Raw genomic sequence first — 26,678 nt, 5'->3', positions numbered from 1 at the left:
ACTGGACCACCATCTTTGGTGGCCTGTATCTCGGCCTAGGAATTTTTTTGGGCAAAAAAAAAAAAAAAACACATTTCTTAATTTTTTATGAATTTTAACATATGTTAAATTCAAAAAAAAATCCGAGATCATCATGTTACAACCTTTGTTGAATTGACATGGATTCTACCTAGTATACGAGGTAAGGTCAAAAAGTTCCCGGAATTGGTTAATACAATTTAATTGAAAATATATATTACATTCTTACATTATTTTCCTTCAAAATACTCTCCTCCTGCATCCACACACTTATTCCAGCGTTCGTACAATTGTTGGAAACACTCCTGAAAGCCGGTTTTTGAAAGTTCTTTCAGCTGCTTCGTCGCATTTTCAATCACCTCCGATGAATTAGCAAAACGATGTCCCTTCAATGCTAATTTCAGCCGTGGAAACAGGTAAAAATCTGGTGGTGCAAGATTGGGAGAATATGGTGGGTGTTCCAGAGTGGTAACATTGTTCTTAGCTAAGTACTGTTTCAAAAATAGAGAGCGATGTGAAGGGGCATTGTCATGCAACAAAAACCAATCATTTTCTGCCCATTTTTCAGGTCTTTTTCGTCGAATTGAATCTCGTAACCGTTTTAAGATCTCTCTGTACATTTATTTATTTACTGTTCTCCCTTCAGGAATGAATTCATAATGAATCAAGCCACAGTAATCAAAAAATACCTCCAACATTACTTTACCCCGGCTTCTGTCCAAGCGAAATTTTTGTTTTCTGGGTGAACTTTTTGACTTCCATTCAGCAGACTGCCGTTTCGTCTGAGGGTCGTAAAGAAAGCACCAAGTCTCATCACCTGTTATAATTTTGCGCAGGAAGCTGTCGTCTGCATCAGCCATTTCAATCAAGTCCCTGGACATGGTCACTCTCATTTCCTTTTGCTCAGGGGATAACATTTTCGGAACCATGTGTAAGAAAACACGATGCATGTTCAAGTCATTATGAAGAATGCTGTGAACACTCCCATGTGAAATACCAAGTTCGGAGGCAATAGTATCGATGTTTGTTCGCCTGTCCACACGCACAAGTTTTCAAACGCGCTCAACATTGTCATCTGTAGTGGAAGTGGAAGGCCGCCCAGTCCGAACATTATCTTCAATTGTTGTGCGACCGCTAAGGAAATGCTTGTGCCACTCATAAACTGCCGATTTCTTCATCGCAGAGTTTCCGTATGCTTTTCTCAGCATCTCAAGAGTCTCTGAGGGTGATTTCTCCAGCAACACACAGAATTTAATATTGCCACGTTGCTCTAATGATGACATTACACAATTCGACGAAAGAGAAATCAGCGACTACAATATTAATACACCGCACGCACGAGACTAACAACATCTGCCTGTTGAACCTCATATGACCTTCACTAGCAGTGATGCCAACCTCCCAAACACAAATTTCCCTTCCAGCGAACAAATACTTGACTGTAAGCGACTATTCCGGGAACTTTTTGACCCTACTACGTATATTATAATATATAGCATTGTTTTTTCAGTTCAATGTTTTTTTTATCCCCCATCCCCATACTTATAAAGTTTGGGGGAGGGGGTTGAAGTCCCTCTTTCAGTTGAAATAGGAAACTAAAATTCTTCCAGTACATTCCTATCCACAAGTCTAAAAATATTGAGGCTGTGTCCTGTTATCTAGGAGAAAAATTTTTTTTGCATGTATTTTTGAACCACCCTAATGTGCATGTTTATTCAAAATAGAAAACATAAATTAAAAAATAACATTACTTCAACCATCAGTATGTAAAAAAATTAAGTATGTACGTATGTTGAAAATCAAATGATACTCAATAATAACATTTTTTTTTTGTCGTATCAGAAATTAATATGCATATTTAGAAGAACTGAAAAAAAAAATGCTGTTGTCAAAAGCTGGGGGGTGAGAGCTTGATAACACAAACTTAGGAAATGATCCTGATTTTCTTTCAGAAACAAAACAAAATAATTAGAAGACTCTTTTTTTTTTTTAAAAGGTTGGAGAGAGTTATAGAGGAGGTTGTGTGAGTGTGTGCAGTGGGATCATATGAACATTTGTTTATTTCTATTACGTTTCTGTCCATTCAACAGATAAATAGAAATTACTTTATTAATATAGAAACATAATTGCAAACCTAAGGCAAGTGATGTGAAAAGAGTGTAGAAGCCTAGAATGGGATAAATATTGATTTTGTATGGATATGGATTGAAAGTTTTTCTATTTATTGCAAATATTTGGTTGGAGAGCGGAGGAGGATTTTCTTACTCATGTTTTTCGCACTGCAATTTAAAAGCCCTGGACTTTAATTATTCATAATAGTGTCATGTGAATATCAGCTGTGAGGGTTATTCTTTAATATTTCTTTCGGTTTATTTTGTTTTTACTCTGTGCTCCTTCATACTACATATTATAGTAATGTTTGCAGAAAATTACATTTATTAATTATTAATAAATGTATTCATCATAGTTCCTTGAAGGTATACTGAGAAAAAAAACTGCTGATTAATCAGCCAAATTTTGCTAATTATGAAAAATTGGCATAATGGCCAATTAATTGGTGCAATGATATTTTGGTACTTTGTACTTAAGACTCCTACTGCTAATGAGATCAATCTCAAACAATCCTTATTTTATTTTATTTGGCTTGTTTTATATTGCATTTGAGAAATAATGTATTGTGATGCATTTTAACAATAGTTTTTATTTTCTGTTTTTGAGTAATTATTATTATTATTATTATTGTTATTATTTTTTTTTTTTTTTGGTCTATGTTTTCTTTTTACAACTTTATATATATACAAGGATAAGTCATAAAATAAGTTTCCACTGTTGGCTGTGTTCGGAATCGATATTGAAAGCCAAAAAATAGAATGAGACATCAAAGATCAGACATAACTTTATTGTTCCACATAAGTACCAAGGAGATTGAAACATTTGTCATACCTCTTGATAAGCTTCAAAAAGCCCTCCAGATAGAACTCAGGGCTTTGTTTATGGAAGAAGCATTTAAGGGCTCGTTCGACTTCAGCATTGCTTCCAAAGGGCCTTCCGCCAGTATTCTTCTTCTAAATCCAAAGCAGATGGTAGTCATTTGGTGCAAGATCAGAATTGTGTGGCGGATGGTGTAGGCGCTCCCAACCAAGATTTGCTATATGGTTTTGCTCTGCCATTGCCGATTGTGGTCTTGCATCTACAGAACAATAGATCTGAGAAAGCCAGGCCATTTTTCAATTCTGACAGGGTGTCACAGTGCCATCTAGCATAGTCAGTGTGCAAAGCCCTGAAATTGGCTTTTTGAAGCTTATCAAGCGGTATGACAAATGTTTCAACATGCTTGGTACTTATGTTGACAAATAAAGTTGCATTGCATATTTCATATCTCCTTATATTGTTAGACATTCATACGCACCTCTGTTCAGAGTCGTCAGGGGAAACTTATTTTCCGACTCACCATGGTATGTGTATATCTTAATAACCTGTATATTATTTTTGTAGTGGACTTGGGTACATTGTTGGAGATAGAGTAGCTAAAGCTTTTCAAGCTTGGCAGTGGGCATTACGGGTAAATATTTATCTCAATAGTATTATGCTATTATACTAACAAAAATGATGCCTACCCACCTGGAAAAATTAGAAAGCCCAAAGAAAAACTCCTAGAGAACTTAAAATACTTCTGAAGAAATAAGGTTCTTGTTTCTCTTTTTTAAGTGGAAAAATTGAAATAAAAATCCAGAAAAAAAGATAGTTTTGCTGATTTAAAAAATATTTTACAGTGAAATATCCCTCCAAGTCTCTCCCTCTTTTATACAAATGTTTAAGATTTTGAACTTTTCACTTTTCTAGCTCTCCAAAAGAATGTTAGCGGTGAGTATAATGATTTCTTCCTCTACAAATCAAAATAGCTATCATACTTTTCAAAACTGAAAAAAAAGGGGAGGGGTTAACTATTTCTAAAAAGTGGTGGATGATGGGGGGAAAACAGTGTTCATGTTTGGTTTCAGGAATAAATTTTGCTTAAAAATCAGCAAGAACAGTCAGAGGCATTTTAAAAGGTTTTTTTTTTTTTTTTTTTTTTTTTTTGCCATGCAGTGTATTTATTTTGGATCCCCTCTGTTTATTGAACTAAAATTAGTTGAAAAGTTAAGAATGTTAGGAATCAGGTTTAAAATTTTGGAATATGAATTATATAAATGCACACAGTAATGAGTCAATATTTTGTTTCTACTAAGAATCTTTTTTTACAGAAATATAACATCATTTTTCCCACTTTGTTAGGAAGGAATTTTTTCTCCAAATATAGTTTCCTGTATAATTTTTACTGAGAAAAAAATGTTGAAAAAATTAACAATACATGTCAAGCTATCATTTTAGGTGCAATTCACTAAACTGATGTTTTACTTTTATTTTATTTATTTGTTTATTTATATATTTTGTTCTGTGTCTAATTTTTAATTTGATGTTGATTCAGATTGTTATGATTATCTTATTACCTGCTAAATAAATGAAATTTCGTTTTTCTTCTTTAAGATCACACCAGCATTAGGCTTGCTTTCTGTTGTTCTTACATTGTTATATGTGCGAGAACCTCCTAGAGGTGAAGCAGAAGGTGGAGGAAGTTTAAAAGCAACACCTCTGAAAAGCGATTTAATTGAGCTCTTCAAAATGTAAAATGAGTTTTTTCATATCTTTCCTTTACAATATTTTCAAACTGACGATAAATTGAATACAGCAATACAACAGGGTCATTCTCAGAAAAAGCAAGAATTTGTGTCAACTGATATTAAAAAAAAAAATTAGTTTTAAAAATTGATTTAAGTAGATTATAACACTTAATAACACTGAAAGAATGCATTGAAATTATAAATTGAATTAGAAACAATTAAATTTATTCTTAAAAACTTGTGCACAGATAGGGCTTAGTCACGAATGTGGACTGTCACAAATCAAGTTTTTTTTTTATTGAGAATAGATTCAAAATACTGGACGCAAAACAGAAAACTATATTATAAACTAATGTAATCGTAATTTCAAAGTAGCTGCCTGTATCTGGAATAAAATGTCATGAATATAGACAAAAAGTATCAATAAATTCATCCAGAAGCAACACATTGTTATATATGAAATACACCGCCAACTCGGACATTTCCAGCCGAGGACTACAGTACGCAACAGCACAGTTCAACAGCAATCCAAATGGAGAAAAAAACCTTAACTATGCTCATAACTAAATCATTTACCCAAGATTTGATTAAATTTTCTTTTTTTTAAAACCATTCATATTTTTTTTTTCTGAGAATGATCCAGCATTGAAAATAATTAAGTGTTTTTTCATCAATTTTATTTCGTAAAAATAGTTTGGAATTCATGATAGTTGTAAATACAGCATTGAAAGGAATGCATAAAATAAGTCAATTTTCATAAACGGAAATCTGTTGAAATTACCTTTTTAACTAACTAAAAAGCTTTTCTATTTTCTTTATTTTTAGAAAACTAGAGCAAAGGTCATGAGTTTTACTTTTAAATAATTTTTTTCCTAAATCTAATGCACTGAAAACAAGTTTTTTCTTTGCTATGTCAGAACATATTGCCGTGTGCAGGTAAAGGGCAGTAACTTCAAATTTTCTTTCTTTTTTTTTTTTTTTTGCATTTTTGTCATCTATTGTACGTTATCTTTATTGAACAAGCTCTCTTAATTGATATCCGTTAAAAAAAAGCATGAAAAACTTCTAATTCCAACATTTCCCTATCGTTAGTATTGAATCCACGACACATTTCTTCAAATATCTCGAAAACTCATTTCTGCAGATACTGTGTTTACCTGCACACGGCAGTATATGTCATTATGAGTATAGAACCCCGATTCGGGTAAAATCTAGAGACGTAATCTATTAGAAAGGAAATGAGGCTATGAATGAGAGGAGGGAAAAATACATTTTTGAAATTCTTGGTGCAAAATGGTAAGCTTGTTAGGGATCAGGACCAGAAACATGTTTTAGGAAATTAAAACATGTCATGTTTACATAACTTTTTTTAATAGCGGTGTAGTTTTTTCTGAATTTGTATTTTTAAATGTGTGATGTAATAATTAAAAAATAAAAAAACAACTTGCTGCATATTTGAAAAATTGTATTCTTTTAGAAAGTCGTTTGTCTTTTCTACTTTGGGATTCACAAGTGTAACTTTTGCAACTGGTGCTTTAGCCTGGTTTGGGCCAAAGTACATGGAGTTGGCTATCAGCATGCAATCTACTGGCAACACTAAATCAAAGTAAGGATTTTCAGAAAAAAAAGCACTTTTTAAGCTGATAATGTTTTCCTCTACCTGTATATTGTTTTATATATTTTTTATTAACTTAAACTTTGTTTTTTGACTTACTTATCAAAGCTTGGGAACATAATGAGCGTTCTGTAAATAACACACCATCAGATTATTTATTTTAAGTACCATTTATTTTGGAGGATGTAACATTTTATTTGTTTTGTGGGTAAAATCCAGCTAGTTTAAAAATTTTATTGGTGCATGAGCCTAAATATAGTAATAAATATAAGTATGCAAGATATAGATTCAGACCAAGATTTGTGTTGGTCTGAATTCTAATACACAGTCATCTCTCGATTTTTTGTCTTAGGCAGCTATGTATCTTGAAGTTTTTGATGGTCCCAAGTTACTGTAAATGTTGTGTAATCAAAATTTTTTCATTAACTTGAAACATACCATGCCTATTTCAAAGTTTCATAAAGCTTTCTGTGAGTAACTTTTCCTCTATTGTCACTTGCAAGTTCTTTTAAAGGATGATACCTGGCTTGTCCGAAAAGTATTGTCATTGATTTTAATTTGCAGTAAATACATGTCAAAATTTGCTCAGAGCAGAGGGGATCCACAGAAGAAGGTGTCCGTTTACAAGCACTTGATCTTCTCCCACTATTTTAAGGATAAGGCAACTTTTTTGGGAACCTTGTATTTGTCTTCCATGCTAGTCACTAAATTGAGCCAAACATTGCTATCAAGTTTCGTGCAAAACTCGCGGTGGGAACTTTTCCCATGAGAAAGAGAGCTCTGAATGATAATCGTTTAAAGGAACAACAAGGCATTAAGCATTTCTCTAAGCCCTGACAAAGTGAACAGTGAAACCCTCTCTGGAAGACTATCAGCAACCCCCAGCAACAAACATGTGACATGTGAGGCTAAACTCAGACTGCTGTTTGAGTATTCATTTAATGGCACAGGAATTAAATATTTCAAAAGATATTGTTCCAGAGATTGATGGGCAATCTGCAGGTGAGAAGAATGCAAAACTAACCTTTTAACTGATTTAAATGTAGCAACAATATCCCTGGTGTCTTAGAGCCCTGGTGTGGTTCCCCTTGACTTCTTGTTTCCTTAGTTGTCCCCTGCCATCTCGCTCTTTGTAAATACACATGATCTGTGTCCAGTGATAAAGCATTTTTTAATATTGTGTTCATTATAGAGTCAGAGTTGTAAAGTGAAATAGATACTTTTCTAAGAGATGTAGGATTAAAACTTTGTACCACTGTTCAGATTGTGATGTTGGTCTTTGCATCTTAAGCTTGGAAATTTATCATGCAAGAAAAAATTACCAGTGCTTTATGATATTATTCATAGATTTGTTAAAATTCTGTTTTATTGTTCAAAACACATGTTTTTCAATTCTCCCCATTTACTGGAAAAACCAACATTCAATCTCAATAACCTTGAATGTTAACTTTACCTAAAACATTAAATTTGTTGAATTTAAAGCTACAAAAAATTCTAAAAATAAAAAATGACTACAAACATTCCAAATACATCTTTTTTGTACAATTTTCTTGAATAAAAACTACACACTTTTAAGATCATTTTATTGATAATAATAGCATTGTTGAAGAGTTAAAGGCATAATTTTGAGGAGTTGACAAAGTCAGAGAGGCTTGCACTGATCAACCATGTGTATTCACATCTAGTAATGATGCCAACTTTGATGAAGGGAGTTACATCTGTGATAATACATATCACATTTTCCTAGCTTACGATCTCGTTCCCCATTTTTTCTGTCAATTTAATCGTTTTCCCCCATTTTTTTTTTTTTTCTGATGTATTCCCTTTTTCCTCCAAGTTCCCTTTTAAATTCCGAGCATTTGGACGTATTAATTATGTGTTCTATCATTTTTCCGCACATTAACATTTTCTCCCGAGGTTACGTAGAGCGCGTTGGCACGTGCGGATAGATCCAATGCTGCAGGCAGAGTGTCGTGGGGTGTAAAAGTGAATCGGCAAATGAGCAAATGGATCGGGGGACACCAAGATGCGCGGGAACCAATCAGCACCAAGCAGGCGATGCAAGAATATGAAAAAGTAACGGATTTTCGACTATAAATGAAAAACATGGATGCAATGCTAGAATTGCGGCAAAATGATGAAAATACATAATTGATACATCGAAATGTGCGGAATTTAAACTGGAACTGGAGGGTAAAGAGAATGCTTCAGTAAACAAAACAAAAATAGGGGAAAACGATTAAATTGATAGAAAACATGGGGAACAAGATTGTTTGCCAGAAAAATGATATGCATCATCACAACATCCATTAAGGAAAGAGGCCAACTGTAGCAATGTATTGAGAGGAGACAATAATATGATTCAGAGACTGATACAGTTCTAGTCTGTCTCAGTATCTCAACTGAAGTATGTTTATTTCAAGAGCATAACTGATTAATTTTGATTTATCACATTATGTATTATTTTTATGATGTTTTCATTTAGAAATCATGAATAATATGTTGTTCTTTTCCAATTACATTTATAGTGCTGCTCTGATTTTCGGATTGATTACTTGCATTGCTGGTATTGTTGGTGTCATCATTGGTTCAGCTTCATCTCAGTATTTAAGGAGGTCTAATGCAAGAGCAGATCCCCTTATTTGTGCATTTGGAGTGTTGGGCAGCGTCCCGCTTATTTATGCCGGAGTTGTTCTAGCTGACAGATCATTGACATGTGCATGGGTTTGTATTGTTAAATTTCTGATTTCTACAAAGTATGTGTAATTTTCATGTTATAAATTGAAATATTATTAAGGAAATATTTTTTGATCTTCCAAAAGCAATGCTATTAACTTTTTGGGTAGGATGACATTTTGAAGTTTTATTTTGTACTTACTATTGGTGTTACTGAGCAAAAAAATTGCTTTAAAATAGTGAAACTTTTCTGCTTATCTATGATTGCCCCACCAACTAATCCATAGATAATCAGGAAATTATTGTAGTTATTTTTATATGTAAAAAAAAAATAATAATAATAATCTTTTTATAAACTGATTAGGACTTTTAAATACTTTTCCAGATTCTTATTTTCCTTGGGGAAGTGTTCTTATGTGTAAACTGGACTATTGTTGCTGATATACTTTTGGTATGTTTATTTTGTTCAAAGTGTAAATTTGATATCTAACAAAATCTGTGTTCACTTGATTTTTAGAATTGTAATATAGTGATGTAGTTTTTTCCCTCACCATGTTAGATTTGTTGTACAATTTTAGAACATAATGTAAGTAATAAGAATGCCATGCAATATTAAAAAAAGAAACTGATGCTCATGAACAAAAGCCTGAACTAATTAATTGCCTTCCCGTAAATTAGAATAAGTTCTGTTTTTTTTTATACACATAATTATTATATCTGGCATCTGAAACATGAGTAATATTTAGAGCAGTGGTCATCAATCTTGTGAAGCCACTGTACAACCGTCCCATTTTAAAACAAATGGCAAGCTACTCCCTGGCTCAATAAAAATAAGCATTTTTAAATCTCAATATCAGATTTTATATTTTAGAAGTCTTAATTGGGCTATTGTATTAACAGTTATCTTTTTTTCAGTCTTTTGCATTTTTACGATTTTTTTTTTTTTAACTTCTTTTTGAGTCACTCGCAGTTTAATACAAATAGTAATGCTGAAGAAACTATCAATTGAGGTAGTGAGAAGCAAAGGGATGCAAGTGGCAAAATTAAAAATTTGGAGATAACCAGTACAAATGGTAGGTGAACCCCTTATCTGTCTTGGGGAAAGAGATAGTACTAGTAACACTGCTGCTGCTGTACAGTATGATTTAGAAAAAAAATCAATGAAAGCCTACCTAGAATGTAATCTTTATACGTGTTTTACTCAAAGCTTGAAATTGTCCACTTGCATCCCTTTGCTTCTCACTGCCTCAATTGATGATGGAAAATGAATTCAGCGTCATAAAAATAGTGGATGGTGTAATTTATATGTCATATTAACTTATCTGATTGCGACTGCGAGCTATCAAAATCTCCCTGGTGAGATACTAGTTATTGGCAATCAACACATTTGGAAACCTCTGATTTAGGAGGAAAGCCATGAGTCAAAAAATAACTGACTCCTTAAACATTAAAATTTTAGCCATTATTAACAAATTCAATAAAATGAAACACATTGATAAGCAAAGGGGGGTCAGCTTCTGGTTTTAGAACAAGTCATTGTTAAAATATGACCACACAAATTTTGAGTGAAAAAGTGGGGTGATAAGTATAGTACTCAGGTACAAATAGGAAGTCTGCACCTTTTCCCTTGTAGTGTTTTGAAAGTGATGTCCAAAAAATGTAGTATCAGACTATCTTTGGTCAGATCAAGGGCTGGTCCTGCCAATGATTGGATTTTCAATTGATTATGGTGCTGCTTATGCTTCTTCTGTCGGTTCAGAAAGTTTCATTTTTTAGCTTTTTGATAATGAGTGCTAAAGAGCTCATGTAAAATTAACTTAAAGTCGTTTAGAAACTTATGTATGATCTAATTTATTTTTGCATTTGAGGCAGTGATAAGTAAAGGGATGCAAGTGGACTATTTTAAGTTTCGAGTAAAACCGGTTTAAAGATCAGATCCTTTTTTTTTTCTAAATCATGCTGTACAGCAGCACCTACCAGGGCTACTACTACAATCTCTTGCCTCAAGACAGAGGAGAGGTTCACCCAGGGCCGTGTCCAAGGGGAGGGTTTTAGGGGTTAAACCCCTCCCATTGGGGGAAAATAATGATAAAAGCAATATGAAGAAAATGATATTTAACTTATAGTGTTAATGTTTTTGTCAGTGCTCTTTTTTTAAGTCATTTTCTTTGATTTTTTTTTTTTTTTTTTTGCAATTTACGAGTGCCCACTCTTCACCAACTGAAATTATATTTTAGAAAACCAGTTGCAAAAGAACCACTGAATAGACTGACAATACAAAACATCCAATGGGAATATTTTTTGGTATACAGAATGTAAAAAAAATATTTGTGCGAAATTTTTAATACTTTTTGCAATATGCAATGTAGTTAACAAATAAAAAGGCTTGTTTCTGAAGAAGCTGTAAAACAACATTCTATCCACTAGCGCAGCCGGAATTTGGGGAAATAGGGGAGGGGTCACAAACGTCCCTACATGTATATAATACTATACTTGTTATCTCTTCCTAGGAATAGTAATGCGCTTTAAAATCAATGACTCTGGCCCCTAAAGTACTCCATTGCTTGATTATAACCATAAAACAGGAATGAATTTTTTGGTACAAGAGGTGTTTTCATGCCACTGCGAGAAATGATTTTTAAAAGATCTTTGAAACTCCTCCCTTTGTGAAATCCTGGACACGGGCCTGGGTTCACCTACCATTTGTACTGGTTATCTCTAAATTTTTTAATTTTTCCCACTTGCATCCTTTTGCTTCTCACTGTTTCATTTATCCTTGGCATATGTTTTTCCTTTAACAAAATTCATATTCCAAATTATAGAATGTTCTGAACCATGGAATATTAGCACTCAAACTTGGCAGATATTTGAAACATATTGAGACTCATATGTTAAGAGTGGGCTTGAAAATATCCTTTGTGTTGCCTTTTTAGAGTTTGTATGTTTGTTTTTATTGAGTCGGTACTTAAGAAAAGAGTTAAATTTGCACCCAGGGTTTTTTTTGAAGGACTAATTTTAAGTTCTTTTAGCTCCATTTCTTTGATCACCTTCTTTTCCTTTTGTTTTAGTATGTGATAATACCTACAAGGAGGTCCATAGCAGAAGCTGTTCAAATATTGGTATCTCATGCATTAGGAGATGCTTCGAGCCCATATATCATTGGCATAGTGAGTTTCCTGTTTATTATTTTTCTTACATACAACGTATACTCCTTTGCACATGCATACACATACATGAAGAGCACAGAAGAAAAAGGAAAAATGTATCTTTCTAGTGTATGAGAATACCACGTTTGAAAGTTCAAAACCCCTGCCTTTCTTTATTCTGTAGCAAAATTTTGGGTGATTTTTCACCTTAATCCTTCTTCTTTATTTTTTCCTTCTGTTTTAGTTGAGCGCAAATTCTACTCTACAACATTTAATGTTTTCATTTTAAACTCAACTCGAACAAAAAAAAAATCACATTTCACCTTTTTTCCATGTGCTCTTCTTATATATATATATACTAGCAGTACCTGCACGGCATTGCTTGTGCTAAGAATTTAAAGGAAGTCTGTTGAATAAAACAATCCATGCCCCCCCCCCCCCATTTTTGCCGCATCTACTATGATATGATCTTCAGCTAAAATGCGTACACATTTTTTCAAAAATAAACATATTAAAGTTTCTTCGGAATTTAAAACTTTTCGCCAAAACATATAAAAAGATAGCCGGCTGCGACGATCAACTGGTTCACCTTTGTATGCAAGCAGCCCCAAAGGGTGGGGGGGGGGGGGTTGGGAGTACTCGCAGTGCCCATTTTGGATTTCAGAAGGTAACAAAAAATACGTCAACTTTTATGTGAATGCTTTTTTTTTTTAAATCCGAGGTGGGGGAGGCATTGATCACCTGTTGAACCTTCCATAAATACGGGCTTATCTATCTCTTACTGACCATCTACCTATATCGGCCTTTATTTATCTATTCATCTATCCGTACGATGTATGCATATCTACCACTGATGGTAGTTAACAATATTTTTCTATGTATATAAAACAAAGATCATGCGAAAAACCGTGCGCTATATTTATTTAATTAAAATATCACCAAAAAAAAAACTCTCTGTTTCACGTAGTGTGCAAAAGATTAAAATAATTCACTGCTTTTATTGAACCAAATGCATACAAATATGTAAAGTTAAATAACAACATTAAAGCGTGTGGGGGGGGGGGGGAATAGAAATGGATAAAATTCCTAAATGGAAATAAAAGAAGCAACAGAAAACACTGCAGTTGGTACATGTGGCCATGGCGTAGTGACCATCCTAAATTGAAGATTATGCTCGGAAGTCGTGGCGTGCTCCCCATTAAAAAAATTGTAAAAAAATAACTATTGCGCATTTTTGAAAACTTTTTTTTTCTGAAGAAGGTGAAATTGCTTTACTAATTTCAGAAAAGAGTCCTTTATACTCTTTGCAGGATGAGTTTATAAAAAAGTAAACCCATGAAAAATGCAAAATAAAGGTTTTTTTCAAAAATTCATAAAAATTACAAAAACCGCTTTAGCTGCAAAACTTTTTTTTTTTCATTATACTTAAAAATAAATTTCCTACATTTTTGTACAAAAAATACTTTTCTGGCGCAATTGGTTCGGGGTCTGTAGGGTAAGAAGTACTAAAATCTGCTAAAAATCACATAAAACATTGAATAAAATCTTTTTTCCTAATAAAAAGATCAATCTAAATTATAGCTTATAGCCTTCGTCAATGAATGGACTATTCAACACAAAAAGAATTTTTCAATTTAAACCAGTAGTTCCCGAGATTAGTGCATTCAAGCAAACAAATAAAATTTTCAGCTTTATATTATTAGTACTAGAGGCCCGTCCCGAACTTGTGCGCTTGGAAAAGTTATTGGTCTTTAATAAATTTTATGCTGATTTTTTTGTTTTAAAATATCATGGTATACAGTATTTTTTGTTCCGGTTTTATGAGGATTTAAAAGAAATTGATTTACTTCATTTCCTAATCAAGAGATACCAACCGTTTCTTCTCCAGGAACAATATAATCTTTCTAAATGTAATGTCGTACTGTGCACAGGGTTGGCTTTCTGTCGGCAGAAACTAGTTTTTGCCGTGCCGGTGGCAGAAACTGGTTATAACCGGTAAAAACCGGCAGAAATTGGCAAAAACTTAAAAACATCTTTAATAACTCAAGTAATTACTGAAAGATATTTGTTTAAGTAAACTAAAGAATTGAACTTCATTTCATAATTTAAAAAAATAAAATACTATGCTAGTACCCATGATTTAGTTCGGAAAGGGAACTTTTCAATTGCAGATGCTCATAATATTTGAATTAATCTAACAAAGGACGAAAAATCATACGGCTGCTTAAGAAAGAGGAGTGTAATACTGAATTAAACAGGCATTACTGATTGTAATTTGCTCGCTTATATGTTTCATCTAAATTGCTTTGTGATTGAAATTATCATGAGCTTCAAGAAAAAAGTGCCAGAATTTTACTTGCCCATATTAACGTAGGTTTTGTACCTAGTGTCAAAACTTTGCAGAACAAATTGGCCCTATTCCTCCAAACTTATTTTTCCAGTACAATTAGATGAAAGTTTCACGAACATTGCTTGTTCCTTGATGCATTGCCTGCTAGCTCTTCTGTTGCAAGAATATGCTAAAGTTTCTCATTTGCGCATATTAAATTGAGAAAGTGTTAAGATTTTAGAAACCATCTTTTCTAAGAGGCAAATGCAGGGGCCAAACAATGTAATATTTGATTTTGTGTTAATATTGTAATTAAATTGTGCTTTGGTTACAAATTCATTATCTTTTCCATGCATTTTCTATTGAATGTCAATTACTAATTTTTTTTTTTTTTTTTTGGCATTTTGTGAGTTTTTGCCAGTTTCTGCCGCAAATGTGGCAGAAAGTGGTTTTTGCCATGCCGGTTTTAAACAGTTTCTACCAGTGGTTTTAACCGCCTCAGCAGAAACTTGCCAACCCTGACTGTGCATAATTGTGGGTTTGACCTTCAGTTTCATATTAGTCTATATTGATTTTACTTGGGGGTCCATTTCCATTGTATACAGAGAACAAATTAAAGTTTTGCAACGAAGTTATTAGAATGCCGCCTAAAATTTTAATAGAATAAATATGGCCTTTTAAAAGTGATTCACTTCATTTCCTAATCAAGAGAGACCAACCTTTACTTCCCCGTGAACAATATAATCTTCCTATATGTAACATTGTACATATAACCTTCAGTTTTGATGATGGTGATGACATAAGAAATTTTCATTGAAAATTGCAATTACTTATACAGTCGACTCCCGCTACAACGCGTTCCGACTTACGCGAAATGGCTATAATGCGATTTTTTTCACCAGTAAAGAATTTTAGATATAACGCAAATTCCTCGCCAGCAACAGGAACATTTTTGGAAGGGAATCACGGTGACAGTATCAGCTTTATTTTTGGCTACTAAAATTTTTTTTCCGTTAATGGACTTACATCCCTTTAGCAACACTGAGAGCGGAAGTTCCCACACCGTACAAATCTGATACATCGCTTATACAAGTAATTACTCCTCTTTTTCCTTTTTTTTTTCATTCTAAATGTAAAAGTTGTTGAAATATAATGATACCTAAGAGCGCTATTTCATCTTGTGAATATGTTTCTGTCAATTAAAGAAAAGCTAAAGATTATGTGCTTGAACAAATGCGTCGAAGGTAGCAAGACAATTAAATATTAGTGAATCTTCCATATGTGCAATTAAAAGTCAAGAAAAAGAAGTCTGTAAAAGTTCATCAAGTAGTATCTAAGCAAAGTGAAAAAATTATGAAAATGGAAGCTGTTCTTGTATTGTGAATTTAAGAAACCAGGAAGAGGGTTGTTGCGTTGCCATAGATGGAAAGGTTATAAAAGAACTAGTGAAGCAACTGTACTGTGCATTTAAAAACATGTAAGAATAACAGTTTGATCGCGCAGCATAAATCATTATCATCTTCACTTTTTTAAGCTACAAATATCATTAAACGATCTACTGTACCTTAAAACTATAGTGCATTTGTTTTTCTTACTACATACTGTACGTACCATACTGGTTTATTTTATGTCTTTCTTCCCATTGATGATTGATTTTGTGCATCGTAGCATTATTTTATGTTGAATAAAACGTTTTTTTTTAAATTTAAAATACAAATAAAAAATCAGTTTTTAATGTAAGAAACAGTACTGTATAGTTAAGAAATGTTTTTTAACAATTTGAGGTGGTGTTTACAAGATTTAAAATAATTGAGTGTGTTTATAAAAGCTTTTACCCATACCCTTTTCCACAATGCCAAATTTCGAATTACGCAAGGGGTCTTGGAACGCATCCCTCGCGTAAGTCGGGAGTCGACTGTATTAGAAATGGAAATGTGCAAGGACCATGGGATTTAGAGAAATATTCCTGACTAACCTGCTGCGGATCCAGTAAGAATAATACGGTAAATCATATTAGTCCATATTGATTTTACTTGGGGTTCAGTTCCATTGCATACATAAGACAAATTAAAGCTTTGCAACAAAATTATTGGAATACCGCCTTTAATTTTAATAGAATGAATATGGACTCTTAAAAGTATTCTTAAGATACAGAGAGATTGTGCAGCATGCCTAAAAGGAGACGACTTTAAACAGGCTTTAAGTATATCTGCATGCGTTTATCAAGAGAACCACAGGAATAGTTTGGTATTAGTCATTCGCAAATGCGAAAATGACACTTCTCTCAATGTTGTCTTAATCTTTTAGTTCCTTTAGAATCCATGGCTTCTATATATACAAACAGTAGCTCATCGAACATCCGTAATACATCATGCGGCAGACTCTTTGAAGACGCTTTCCAAATGGCCCATTTTTTTCTTATGAAACGTAGAGTCTTTCTGAAGTGAGCCATTCAGTTTTTCGACCACTAAGAAAAATTGCTGTGATTAAGTTTGAAAATAAATAACTACAAACACATCCTCAATCTGCCTGTTGATTTTGGTTACATTTATTAAACTTTTTTCAGTTCCACCGAGTACAGGGTTGGCCGGATTGGACCCAATGGGTTTTTTTTGAAAAAACCCATTATTTAGCCCACTTTTGGGTTTTTTAAAATTTTCTGAGAAGTTTTTTAAAAAATTAATAAATTTATGTACTTTCACAATTTAAACTTCTTTTTTATTTATTCTTCACCACAGACAATGGACATAAAAAATGAATTTTTAACTTTAATAGTATTTCTTAATTCTTAATGGCATTAAAAAAATACTTCAAAGATTTTAAATAAATATATTTAACTTTTTTCTTTAACTGGTCCATAAATAACTCAAATTATCTTGACTAAGTCCTGTCACGTCTGATTTTCTCAATATTTGTAGATTGTACAGAGGAAACTACTCTATTTAAAAGGCTTTCATATGAATTATTTTCTACAAACCAACGGATCACAAATCTCGAGTAAACAAAATATATTTTTTAGAAATTAACAGGTTTTACAAACGGTCGGACAGAAAACAGAATAGGGTGTACAGTATTTTCATTATCTTATGAGAAAATTTAATATTTCTTACTCTGTACACAGAAATAGAAAAACAGGCAACATAAAATTCAAAGAAATGTTTTGATTAAGCTTGAATTCAGTAAAAAGGGGTTTAAACTACTTGAGGTTCTACAGTAGTTTTGCATAACAAAATGAAATACAATAAAGTAAAATGAAAAAAAAAATGTAGTAATTGAAAACGAACAATAGATTTTATCACTCAAGAAGTAACTTTGCTCTAACTGAAATATCTGAAACTTCACCATTCTTGGGTTTTGTTGTCTTTTATATTTTTCTTCAGAAAATGCTGAATTTTAACTAGTTTTCCAGCTTTTTTTTTATCCCAAAACAATTTTTGTGCTTTGGCCATATACTTACGCTACAATATGCTACAAGCATCCCACATTTTCCCTAAAAAAAGACAAAAAACCCACTTAAAAAAAAACACAGCTTTAGTTGGGGTTTTTTTTAAAAAAAAACCCTGGGTCCATGGGCTTTTTTAAAAAATCCAGGTTTTTTGCCAACCCTGACCGAGTATGCCGATAAACATTAATTTGTGTTCTGATATAATAAGGGAATCTCTGATTGGTTACTAACTTAATTGCTTTGCTAACTTTGCTTGAAGCAAGTCCCTGTTATAATTCATTTGAATAAATTTTGATGCATTAACATTCTGCGAGTCTAAATGTATCATGAAGTCCAAGGCTAGAATGCTATATACCTTATCCTCTGCAGCCTCAAATACATGTATAGGTTATGGCCGTTCTCACGGCATCATCATTAATTTATTTTACTTGTTTCTATTCCTTAGCACTCAGTTTATAAGGAACCTTCAGATATTTTTTCAATAAAAGTGCGAGACAATCCGCGCTTGTGTTTACGTATATAACAATAGATCAGTACGAAACATAAACTGGTAGTGAAGACAAACTATTGGTAGTATAAGCACATATATGCATAATTTATAGCCTATGTCACTCAGTAAGAATGCACCTTTCCTATAGTGAAAGAATTTTTCAAATAGCTGCAATGGTTCCGGAGATTACCTCGAACATATAAACACACAAAAATCCGCCCTCTCTCTTTATAATATTAGTATCGATAGATTAGGATATCCAAAAAAAAAATGAAAATTGATTTTTTAAGTCGCACACCCTCTTATATTTTTCTTTTTAGGTCAAAACAATTGTAAAAAACGTTTCATATAATTTGAACAGCAACCCGTGCCGACACACGCCTGAAAGTGTGAAACAGCACTGTGTACTAGGCAGATTGGAAAAAAAAAAATTCAGAAGTTTGAACCTTCATGTTGATATAACGCTGCCCCTGTAGCCTCACATGTACCACAAAAATATTTATCCAAATTGAAAAATATTTAAGTGTCCAGCAGGAGACCTACAATTTAATTTTCTTCAAAAAATGGATTTTTTCCTATATATATATATATATATATATATATATATATATATATATATATATATTTTTTAATGTAAGATAAATTTTAAGAAGTTATCGAGCTGAATAATATAAACAGTGAAGTCGGTACTTAGCGTTAAATAGAAATTTTTGCTCTCTTGATTCAAAATTTTCATTATGATTAATATTAATATTGCTGCTGAAAGGCAACAAATTTTTGTAACAATGGATTTTATATTTAATCATTTAATGGGGAAATTACATGAAATTTACTGTTTTTCATCATAACGTTTCTAAACTAAGTTTTTTAGAAATAAATTATAGCCTATGTTGCTTCCTGATAATGTAGCTCTCTATGGTTAAAAATTGATTAAAATCGGTCCAGTAGTTTTGAAGATTACCCTGGATATCCTTGCGTACAGAAGTAGCCATTTATGCATATAGATTAGAATTTTGAATGTTTGTTAAATTTTTGAATATCTGTGCAAATTTTGAGAAATAAAAGGAAGCAACTTTTGAAACTTTTGATAACTTTGCCAACAAGGACGCCCATATGCAAAATTTTAAGAGGGGGCTCAGATATTTTCCCCACAGAAACTGATTTCAGTACAGATTAGAGTTATTAAAATTTGATATTTTCAATAACTTATTCGCTATAGGCTGGCGAAGAAATGTTTTTTTCATTTTTGCAAAGGAAAAAGTACTAAAAGCAAGGAAGTTCTAATTTCGAAAAGGGGCTTGAGCCCCCACTTGCCTCCCTATATGGCACCCTTGTTTGCAAACTTAAGTGACATTGAATGCGACACAAAGGGTCTTAAAATATTCCACTAAACTAGTCAAATAGTCCACTTCGTCTACCTCCCAAAAAATGTTGATTCCTCCAAACATAAATCTATCAAGACAGTGTCCACTCCAACCAGATATTTGAATTATAGTCCTTGCATAGATATAGTTAGGGCAAACCTAACCTGGCAGAATCATAATGCAGTGATTAGGATCTGCATAGCCTTTACAATGCTGCCAGGTTGGGTTTGCCCCAACTATAGATGCTTGTATTATTGAGAATGGCTAAGACTAAGACCCCTATATATACGAGCTTAAGATTAGCCATTTTGAATCGGAGCTCGTGTTTGAGTGGTTGTCTTTTCTGGCGAGTTATCGCATTTGGTGATTGTGCACTATGAGCAACTATTAGCGGCATGTGAATTGTTTATTAAATAAAATATTATTTTCGGTAAATTTGGCGGAGTCCGAAACTTTGCTGTTGTAACTCTAGCAGTGCAACAATGAAAAATCCAATCCAAAATGGCTAAACTTAAGCTGATGCATCGGTCTATCTATATAGCAGCTCTATCTAAGACTAGTTGCTCCCATAAAAAAAATTAGGCCTAGACTATCCTCTCTTTTACTAAAGATAACCTTGCAAACTATTCTAGTACCAATTACTGAAATCATTGAAGAATAATATGTATGTCTTCTGAATTGTTGTTTGCATGTCATGTAAATGTTTGTTTTTAGGTTTCTGACATAATCCTTAAAGCTAAGAATCCAGCCATTGATGATTTCTTGAGTTTGCAGTACTCGATGTACATACCAACTGGTGTTCTTGTACTTGGAGCATTTTTCTTCTTCATGACTGCCTTATACATTGAAAAAGACAAATCTAAATGCAGCTTAGTCACACATGGTAAGAATCTGGATGTTTATACCAAATTCTTATAGAGTTGTGCAACTTGTTATTAAAACATTTTGTATATGTAGATATATACAAAAATATAGCTGAAATGTTCATATAGATAAATTTACACCAACTACTTTCAATTTATACACATCCCTGTTAGTATTTTTTTCATATAATACGAAAAATGGCATTACCCTCACTGCACTGTCCATGCTAAGAACCAAAGCATTTCCCAACAATAGTCTCTAAAACTTCACAAGTTTTTAAATATTCTCATTACAATAATAACTTCTAAAAAATGCCCATGATAAAAAAGACAGCAGCTTCTAATTAATAGCAAATGCCCCTTAAATAATCTTCATTAGAATAAGCACAACAAATGAGTTACAATAATAGTTTAATAACAAACTACCCACACACACCATTTAAAAAATTCTTGAAATGTATATTAAAATGTTAAATTTTACAACTATTAAAAATGATTTCATACTATGTTTCAAATCAGTCTATATCAAAATGGTTTCACTTTAGAGTTTCTATAAGTTTCACCTGGAACAGGGTTCATCACACTGTGTTTACCCCCAAATATTTCCAGAGAGTTTTCCTTCAGTAGGCTAAATTAAAATAACATTTTATGTATCATGCTGTCTTTTAAAGAACCTCTTTCTTCTCATAAATTTGTGTGTATTCATAACTTACTTTAGAGACAAAGTAGGTTATGACATTTCTTAATTACATTTTCAGGTAATATTTTGAAAATTTTAGGAAAATATTTTATACATTGAGTGCAGTTTTGAAATATCATGCAAATATTTTCGAATACTAATGGCATCTTACATTGTGCTGACTGTTGTAACATTGAAAGGAAGTTTTCGTGGTAATAAACCAGTTGTTTTGTCAATAGACAACTCTATTTTGGTCTTTAAATATATGGAACGAAACATTCTTAAATTACCATATGTAGTAGAAACCTGTGCTAGAACAAGGACAACCATTTAAAAAACTTACATTAACAACGCAGTAACAATCCTTTAAAATCTTTATCAGAACAAGGATAAAAACAAACTAATATCAGCAGTTCCTCTAAAACTTCTCATCAAGATTAAGTTCTGCAAGGACAATTCATTGGTCCCCCACTGTGGTACTCTTCAACTTCCCCAAAGAGATTGGCTGACAATAGGTAGGTATAGTCTATAACACGATTGGGAACAAAAAGAGAAAAAACAACTCATCTTTCATAGGGTTCAATTTGTAAACTTTTAAGCTTTCTAGCTTCATTCATTAAACAATTCTTAGCTAACAGAACATTTGACATGGTAATATGTCTGATCAACCGACAGAAAAAATGTAGGCAGGGTTGCCCCCCCCCCCAAGCTCAATGGCGCAAATTCCCCCCCCCCCCCAAAAAAAAAATTCTCGCTTTCAAATCGGATTAAACATAACAGTTTTTAGAGTACGTGAAATACACCGCTAGCTCAGTCATTTCCAGCGACTGCAGTTTCGTGCTTATTGGCACTCATCAGCCTGGCATAGGAACAGGGGTCTGTCCAGGATTTTTCACAGGGTCCGTTTTTTGTGAAAAATAAAATAATTTTGTGAAAAATGAATTAATTTTGTGAAAAATCAAAAAATTTCGCAAAAAAAATATATATATATATATATATATATATATATTTGTTAAAACGAAATTTTCGAATTTAGAGATGGCACAAACTGCATCAATTAAACTTAAAGTTGAGCGTTTTCCTCTTCTGCGTCGAGAAAATCATTCTGAATTTTTTTTTCTGATATTTGGCAAGGGGGGGGGGGCATCGTTCTTTCAAGTATCAATATTTATCTACCATTCTACATTATGTTGAATTATACTAGATATATTTCTGTACAGTATTTAAAATAATTGTAACAAAAATATAAATAAATAAAATAAAATTCAGAGTAGGGTTCAGCATTCAACTTTTTGACCCAAGACACTCTTAAAAGGCAGAGAATTTCGTTTAAAACTTATAAATTCCGTGATTTTAACAAAACTAAAAAGATATTTCAATTGTTTACCTCTTAACAATGCGTAATAATCATCAAAAATTCGAAAAATCTGATTCCCATAGCGGATGCAAAGAGATCGCAATTCTGTGATCAAGTGAAGACATCAAAAGTATAAAAACGGCTTGTAAAAGAAATATTTTTGATAAAATTATTTTAAAATTGCATTTCAGAGTCCTATGATAAACATATCATTAATATCTGTGGACACAGTTGACCCAAAAAATAAAATAAACCACCTATTCAGCATTTTAATTTTTGACTCATAACAGAAAATGGAATTTTGCTTTAAAAACTTGAAATGGGAGTTCTAACAGAAATAAAGAGACTTATGCCTTTTCAGAAAAGTTTACAACAACACCGCTGCTAATTAGCTGTGATAAAACAAACAACCATTATATTTATTTGGCAGTAGCAATTATTTATCGCTTGCAGGAGTATCCCAAGAGTGCCGATTTTTTTTTTCTTTTCAAAATTAGCCAATTTTGTTTAAGCTGATCCCTCTAATTTGACTTAAAAAAAGGTTCCAAAAATTATCGGTTTATACACAGAAATATGCGTTATTTTGCTTTCAGATCTGCTCTTGCAATAAACAATTTGTGACAGATCCGATCTTGTTTATCAGAATTTTGTGAAGGGTCCGTTTTGTTTGATCGGGATTTTGTGAAAGGTCTGTTTTGGTTGATCGGATTTTTGTGAAGGGTCCGTTAACGGACCCAGACCCCTGAGGAAAGTGACTGAGCTGGAAATGGAAAACCTCTTAAGGAAGCCAAGAGAGCCTTAAGAGGTTTTCCATCTCCAGCTCAGTCACTTTCCTATGCCGGGCTGATGAGTGCCAATAAGCACGAAACTGCAGTCCTTGGCTGGAAATGACTGAGCTGGCGGTGTATTTCATGTATTTCTGCTTTAGCCCTGGCTAATGGGCGGTAATTTACTGAATATAGTTTTTAGAGTGTTTAATTTCAGTCAAATTCACGGGGGGGGGGGGGGGGGGTGGAGTAGCGCTAACAAATACCATTTGAACTGAAATATTGTTAGATTGTTGACCCGCCTTGCCTTCCCAAATATTACAATGTGGACCTTGAGTAAACAAGTTTAGGGTACCCCTGAATTTTGTTACACCTTACTTTTTTTTTTCAAGTGTATGAATATTTACAGGGAGAGTGGATTCAACTTTCTAACTTAGGATGGAGTCATTACTAGATGTATACAGTATGAATCTTGAAATGGAAATTCATTGTCACTAAGATTGGGGAAAATTTTCGAAATTGTAGTTTTTAAACCAGTTTCAGACGATCTCTGGTGACGTTGGGGGGATAAAAGGTTTGGTGGCCCCTTCCAGATAATTTTTCAATATTGAAACTTTAAAAGTGCAATTGTAGATTGTCTAACGCTGTGTTAAGGAGGGCTCTCTTTAGTTTTCAAAATTGCAGTTCTAAACACGCAGTTTTAGACTATATGTGGTAATGTTAGAGAAAGAAGAGATCCTAAGGGCTCGCACCAGGAAATTTTTCAAAATTTAAGTCTTAGAAACGCTATCTATGGTTGAGGGAAAAGCGACGAGAGTAAGGGGGGAGGGGGCGCTCCACTTAAATTTTCGAACTTGTAGCTTTAAAAACGCAGTTTTGATAGATCTTGATAATGTTAGTGGAAAGTGAATTTCGGTGCCTTTTCCCCGGCAATTTTTTGAAATTGATACTCCAAACACGCATTTCTAGGCTTGTCTTTGATCGTGCTGAGGAAAGAGGGAGGAATCGGGGGCTCTCTCCTATATTTTTTCAAAATTGCAGTACTAGAAAAGCAGTTTTAGATGACTCTCATCACTGTCACACATATTCATCATTCAGAATTGTGCTACTTCCAGAAAATTTACAAAAAATTGCAAAGAAATCAAATCGTCTGATCCAGTTTTGAAACAGACACCAACTCCATGCCGTCTGTGATGTGTTCCCTTCATTGAAAAAGAGACAAGGTCATTAAATTTTGGAAAGAGTACCAGGGTTGTCGCTAGGTCAAAAAACTGCGGGAGGATGGGGGGGGGGATACGCTTTGGTGGCCCCTTTATTGTTTCAAATGCTTGTTCTAATATGCAGAGAGAGAGAAGATTTGGCTTCTGGTTTAGCAGGGATAGTCATATTGCTAGACCTTAGTACTAGCAATATAAATTTAATCGTAAGAAGGATAATATTCAATCAGAATTAGGGGGTGTCGGAGGGCTACCTTCTTGCATTATTTCGAAATTGAAGACATACAAACACAGTTTTAGACCATATTTTAAGTTTGGGAGGAAGGAGAGATGAGGTCCAGGATAGCATCTCCCGATATTTCTTCCAAATTTAAGTTTCCAACACAATCGTACGTTATATTTAATTTTGTTCAGAAGAGGGGGTCCAGGGGCTCTCCCCAATTTTCAAGATTGTTATTTCAAAAACACAGTTTTAGACGATCGGTGGTGATGAATTTTGAAGGCTAAAGGTCAAGCACGCATTCCCAATTGTAAATTATTTCTTACTGTGACGCGTAAAGGGGGGTCCGGGGGGTTTTCCCCTGTAAAATTTTGAAAATTGTAGTTCGAAAAATGCAATTTTAGATGATTTATGGTGATATTAAGGAGAAGAGAGATGCATCCCCCCACCCTGAAATTTTTTGAAATTTTGAAGCCTTAAAAACGCGATTGTTGATTTTTTTTCCGTTAAAATTTAATGCACCGCCAGTTTCTTGAAATTCAAGCTCCGAAAACGTAATTTAATCCAACCTTCGATGAAAAGGGGAAGAGGAGTTTTGAAGGGGCTCGCAACCAGAAATGTTCTGTAATTGAAGCACTAAAAGCGAGATTTAAGACATTTTTCGATGATGTTGGCGAAAGAGAGAGAGAGAGGGGGGGGGGGGGCATTCTCTCGAAAAAATTTTGATCTGTTGAAACCGCAGTTTTAGAAGATTTTTGGTAATGTTAGTGGGTGAAGAGATTCGGACTCCTCCCATGGCAAATTTTCAAAATTGAAATTCAGTTAACTCAATCGTAGACGATTTTAAATACTCTTAGAGGGGTAGAATGTTTTGGAGATCTCCCCGAAACATTTTCTGAATTGAAGCCTTAACAATGAAATTTTTGAGGATCTTCGGTAATATTTGGAGAATGAGTTTCGGGACACCTCAGGGAGTTTTTTTTTTTTAAATTAAAGTAGAAAAGACAAAATTTATTCGGCTTTGAATGATGATGAATGATTAATTGAGAGGGCGTTTCTCTCAGAGGTTACGTTGGGAGCATTCTCACGACTTTTTGAAATTGCAGTCCTAAATACTCATGTGTAGGTCATCTTTGATGACCTTAGGGTGGGATGGGGTTTCGGAACGTTTTCCCGGGATTTTTTCAGAACCTAAGTTTTAAAAACTCACAGGCCAGCTTTGGGGACGTAAAAAGAAGAGTTTGGAGTTCCCCACTCTTCCTTTCAGTTTTGCTACGTCCCGCCAATCTTCATTGTAAACTTTAATTATTGATACACATATAGTGGCAATATTTTCTTTCAATTTTCCTTTGCCAAACACGGTTATTTGCTTGAATTTTCCATAGTAAAGTTTTCAATTTCCAGTCTAATATTTTTGTTTTCTGGCAATACAAGCGTTTGCGGCCTTAGAAAAAGGGCTTGTAACATTTTGAACGGATGTGGTAATTATCTGCGATACCTTAGGTCTCTATTCCACTTCATTTTATTTTAAACATGCCATTTCCCACTTGCATCTATTGATCAAGCTTTGATTTACTTACGATTTTTACATTTAAACATTTAGAACTTTTGTTGCGAGTATTCATTACAATATTTTGAATTTCTCTTTGCATTTAACTGTGTTTTTTTTTCTCTCTCTCTATTTCAAATTTATTTCAGTGACACATACATGACACATCATTTTTCTCCACTTAGCAATGATTTTCAGAACAACAACATTTTCGATCAAAAAAAAAAAAAAAAGAGGAATGTTTCGCCGACCCTTATCCTTTGGGCTGCCCTAATGAAGCTA

At 33.4% G+C, this 26,678-nt stretch overlaps 1 protein-coding gene across 2 annotated transcripts in view; it reads left to right on the top strand.

Moving 5' to 3' along the window:
- LOC129221613 (protein spinster homolog 1-like) overlaps positions 1–26,678 on the top strand; it is a 56,409-nt gene that overhangs the window by 22,114 nt on the left and 7,617 nt on the right. For both annotated transcript variants that reach the window (XM_054856133.1, XM_054856135.1), the window contains exons 4-10: positions 3,514–3,580; positions 4,546–4,682; positions 6,157–6,285; positions 8,823–9,018; positions 9,356–9,421; positions 12,039–12,137; positions 20,459–20,627. In XM_054856133.1, the coding sequence (XP_054712108.1) occupies positions 3,514–3,580; positions 4,546–4,682; positions 6,157–6,285; positions 8,823–9,018; positions 9,356–9,421; positions 12,039–12,137; positions 20,459–20,627 (863 nt within the window). The remainder of the gene's footprint in view (positions 1–3,513; positions 3,581–4,545; positions 4,683–6,156; positions 6,286–8,822; positions 9,019–9,355; positions 9,422–12,038; positions 12,138–20,458; positions 20,628–26,678) is intronic.

The sequence above is a fragment of the Uloborus diversus genome, chromosome 4, assembly GCF_026930045.1.
Source record: "Uloborus diversus isolate 005 chromosome 4, Udiv.v.3.1, whole genome shotgun sequence".
Lineage (NCBI taxonomy): Eukaryota > Metazoa > Arthropoda > Arachnida > Araneae > Uloboridae > Uloborus > Uloborus diversus.
This window is presented reverse-complemented; position numbering and strand designations above follow the sequence as displayed.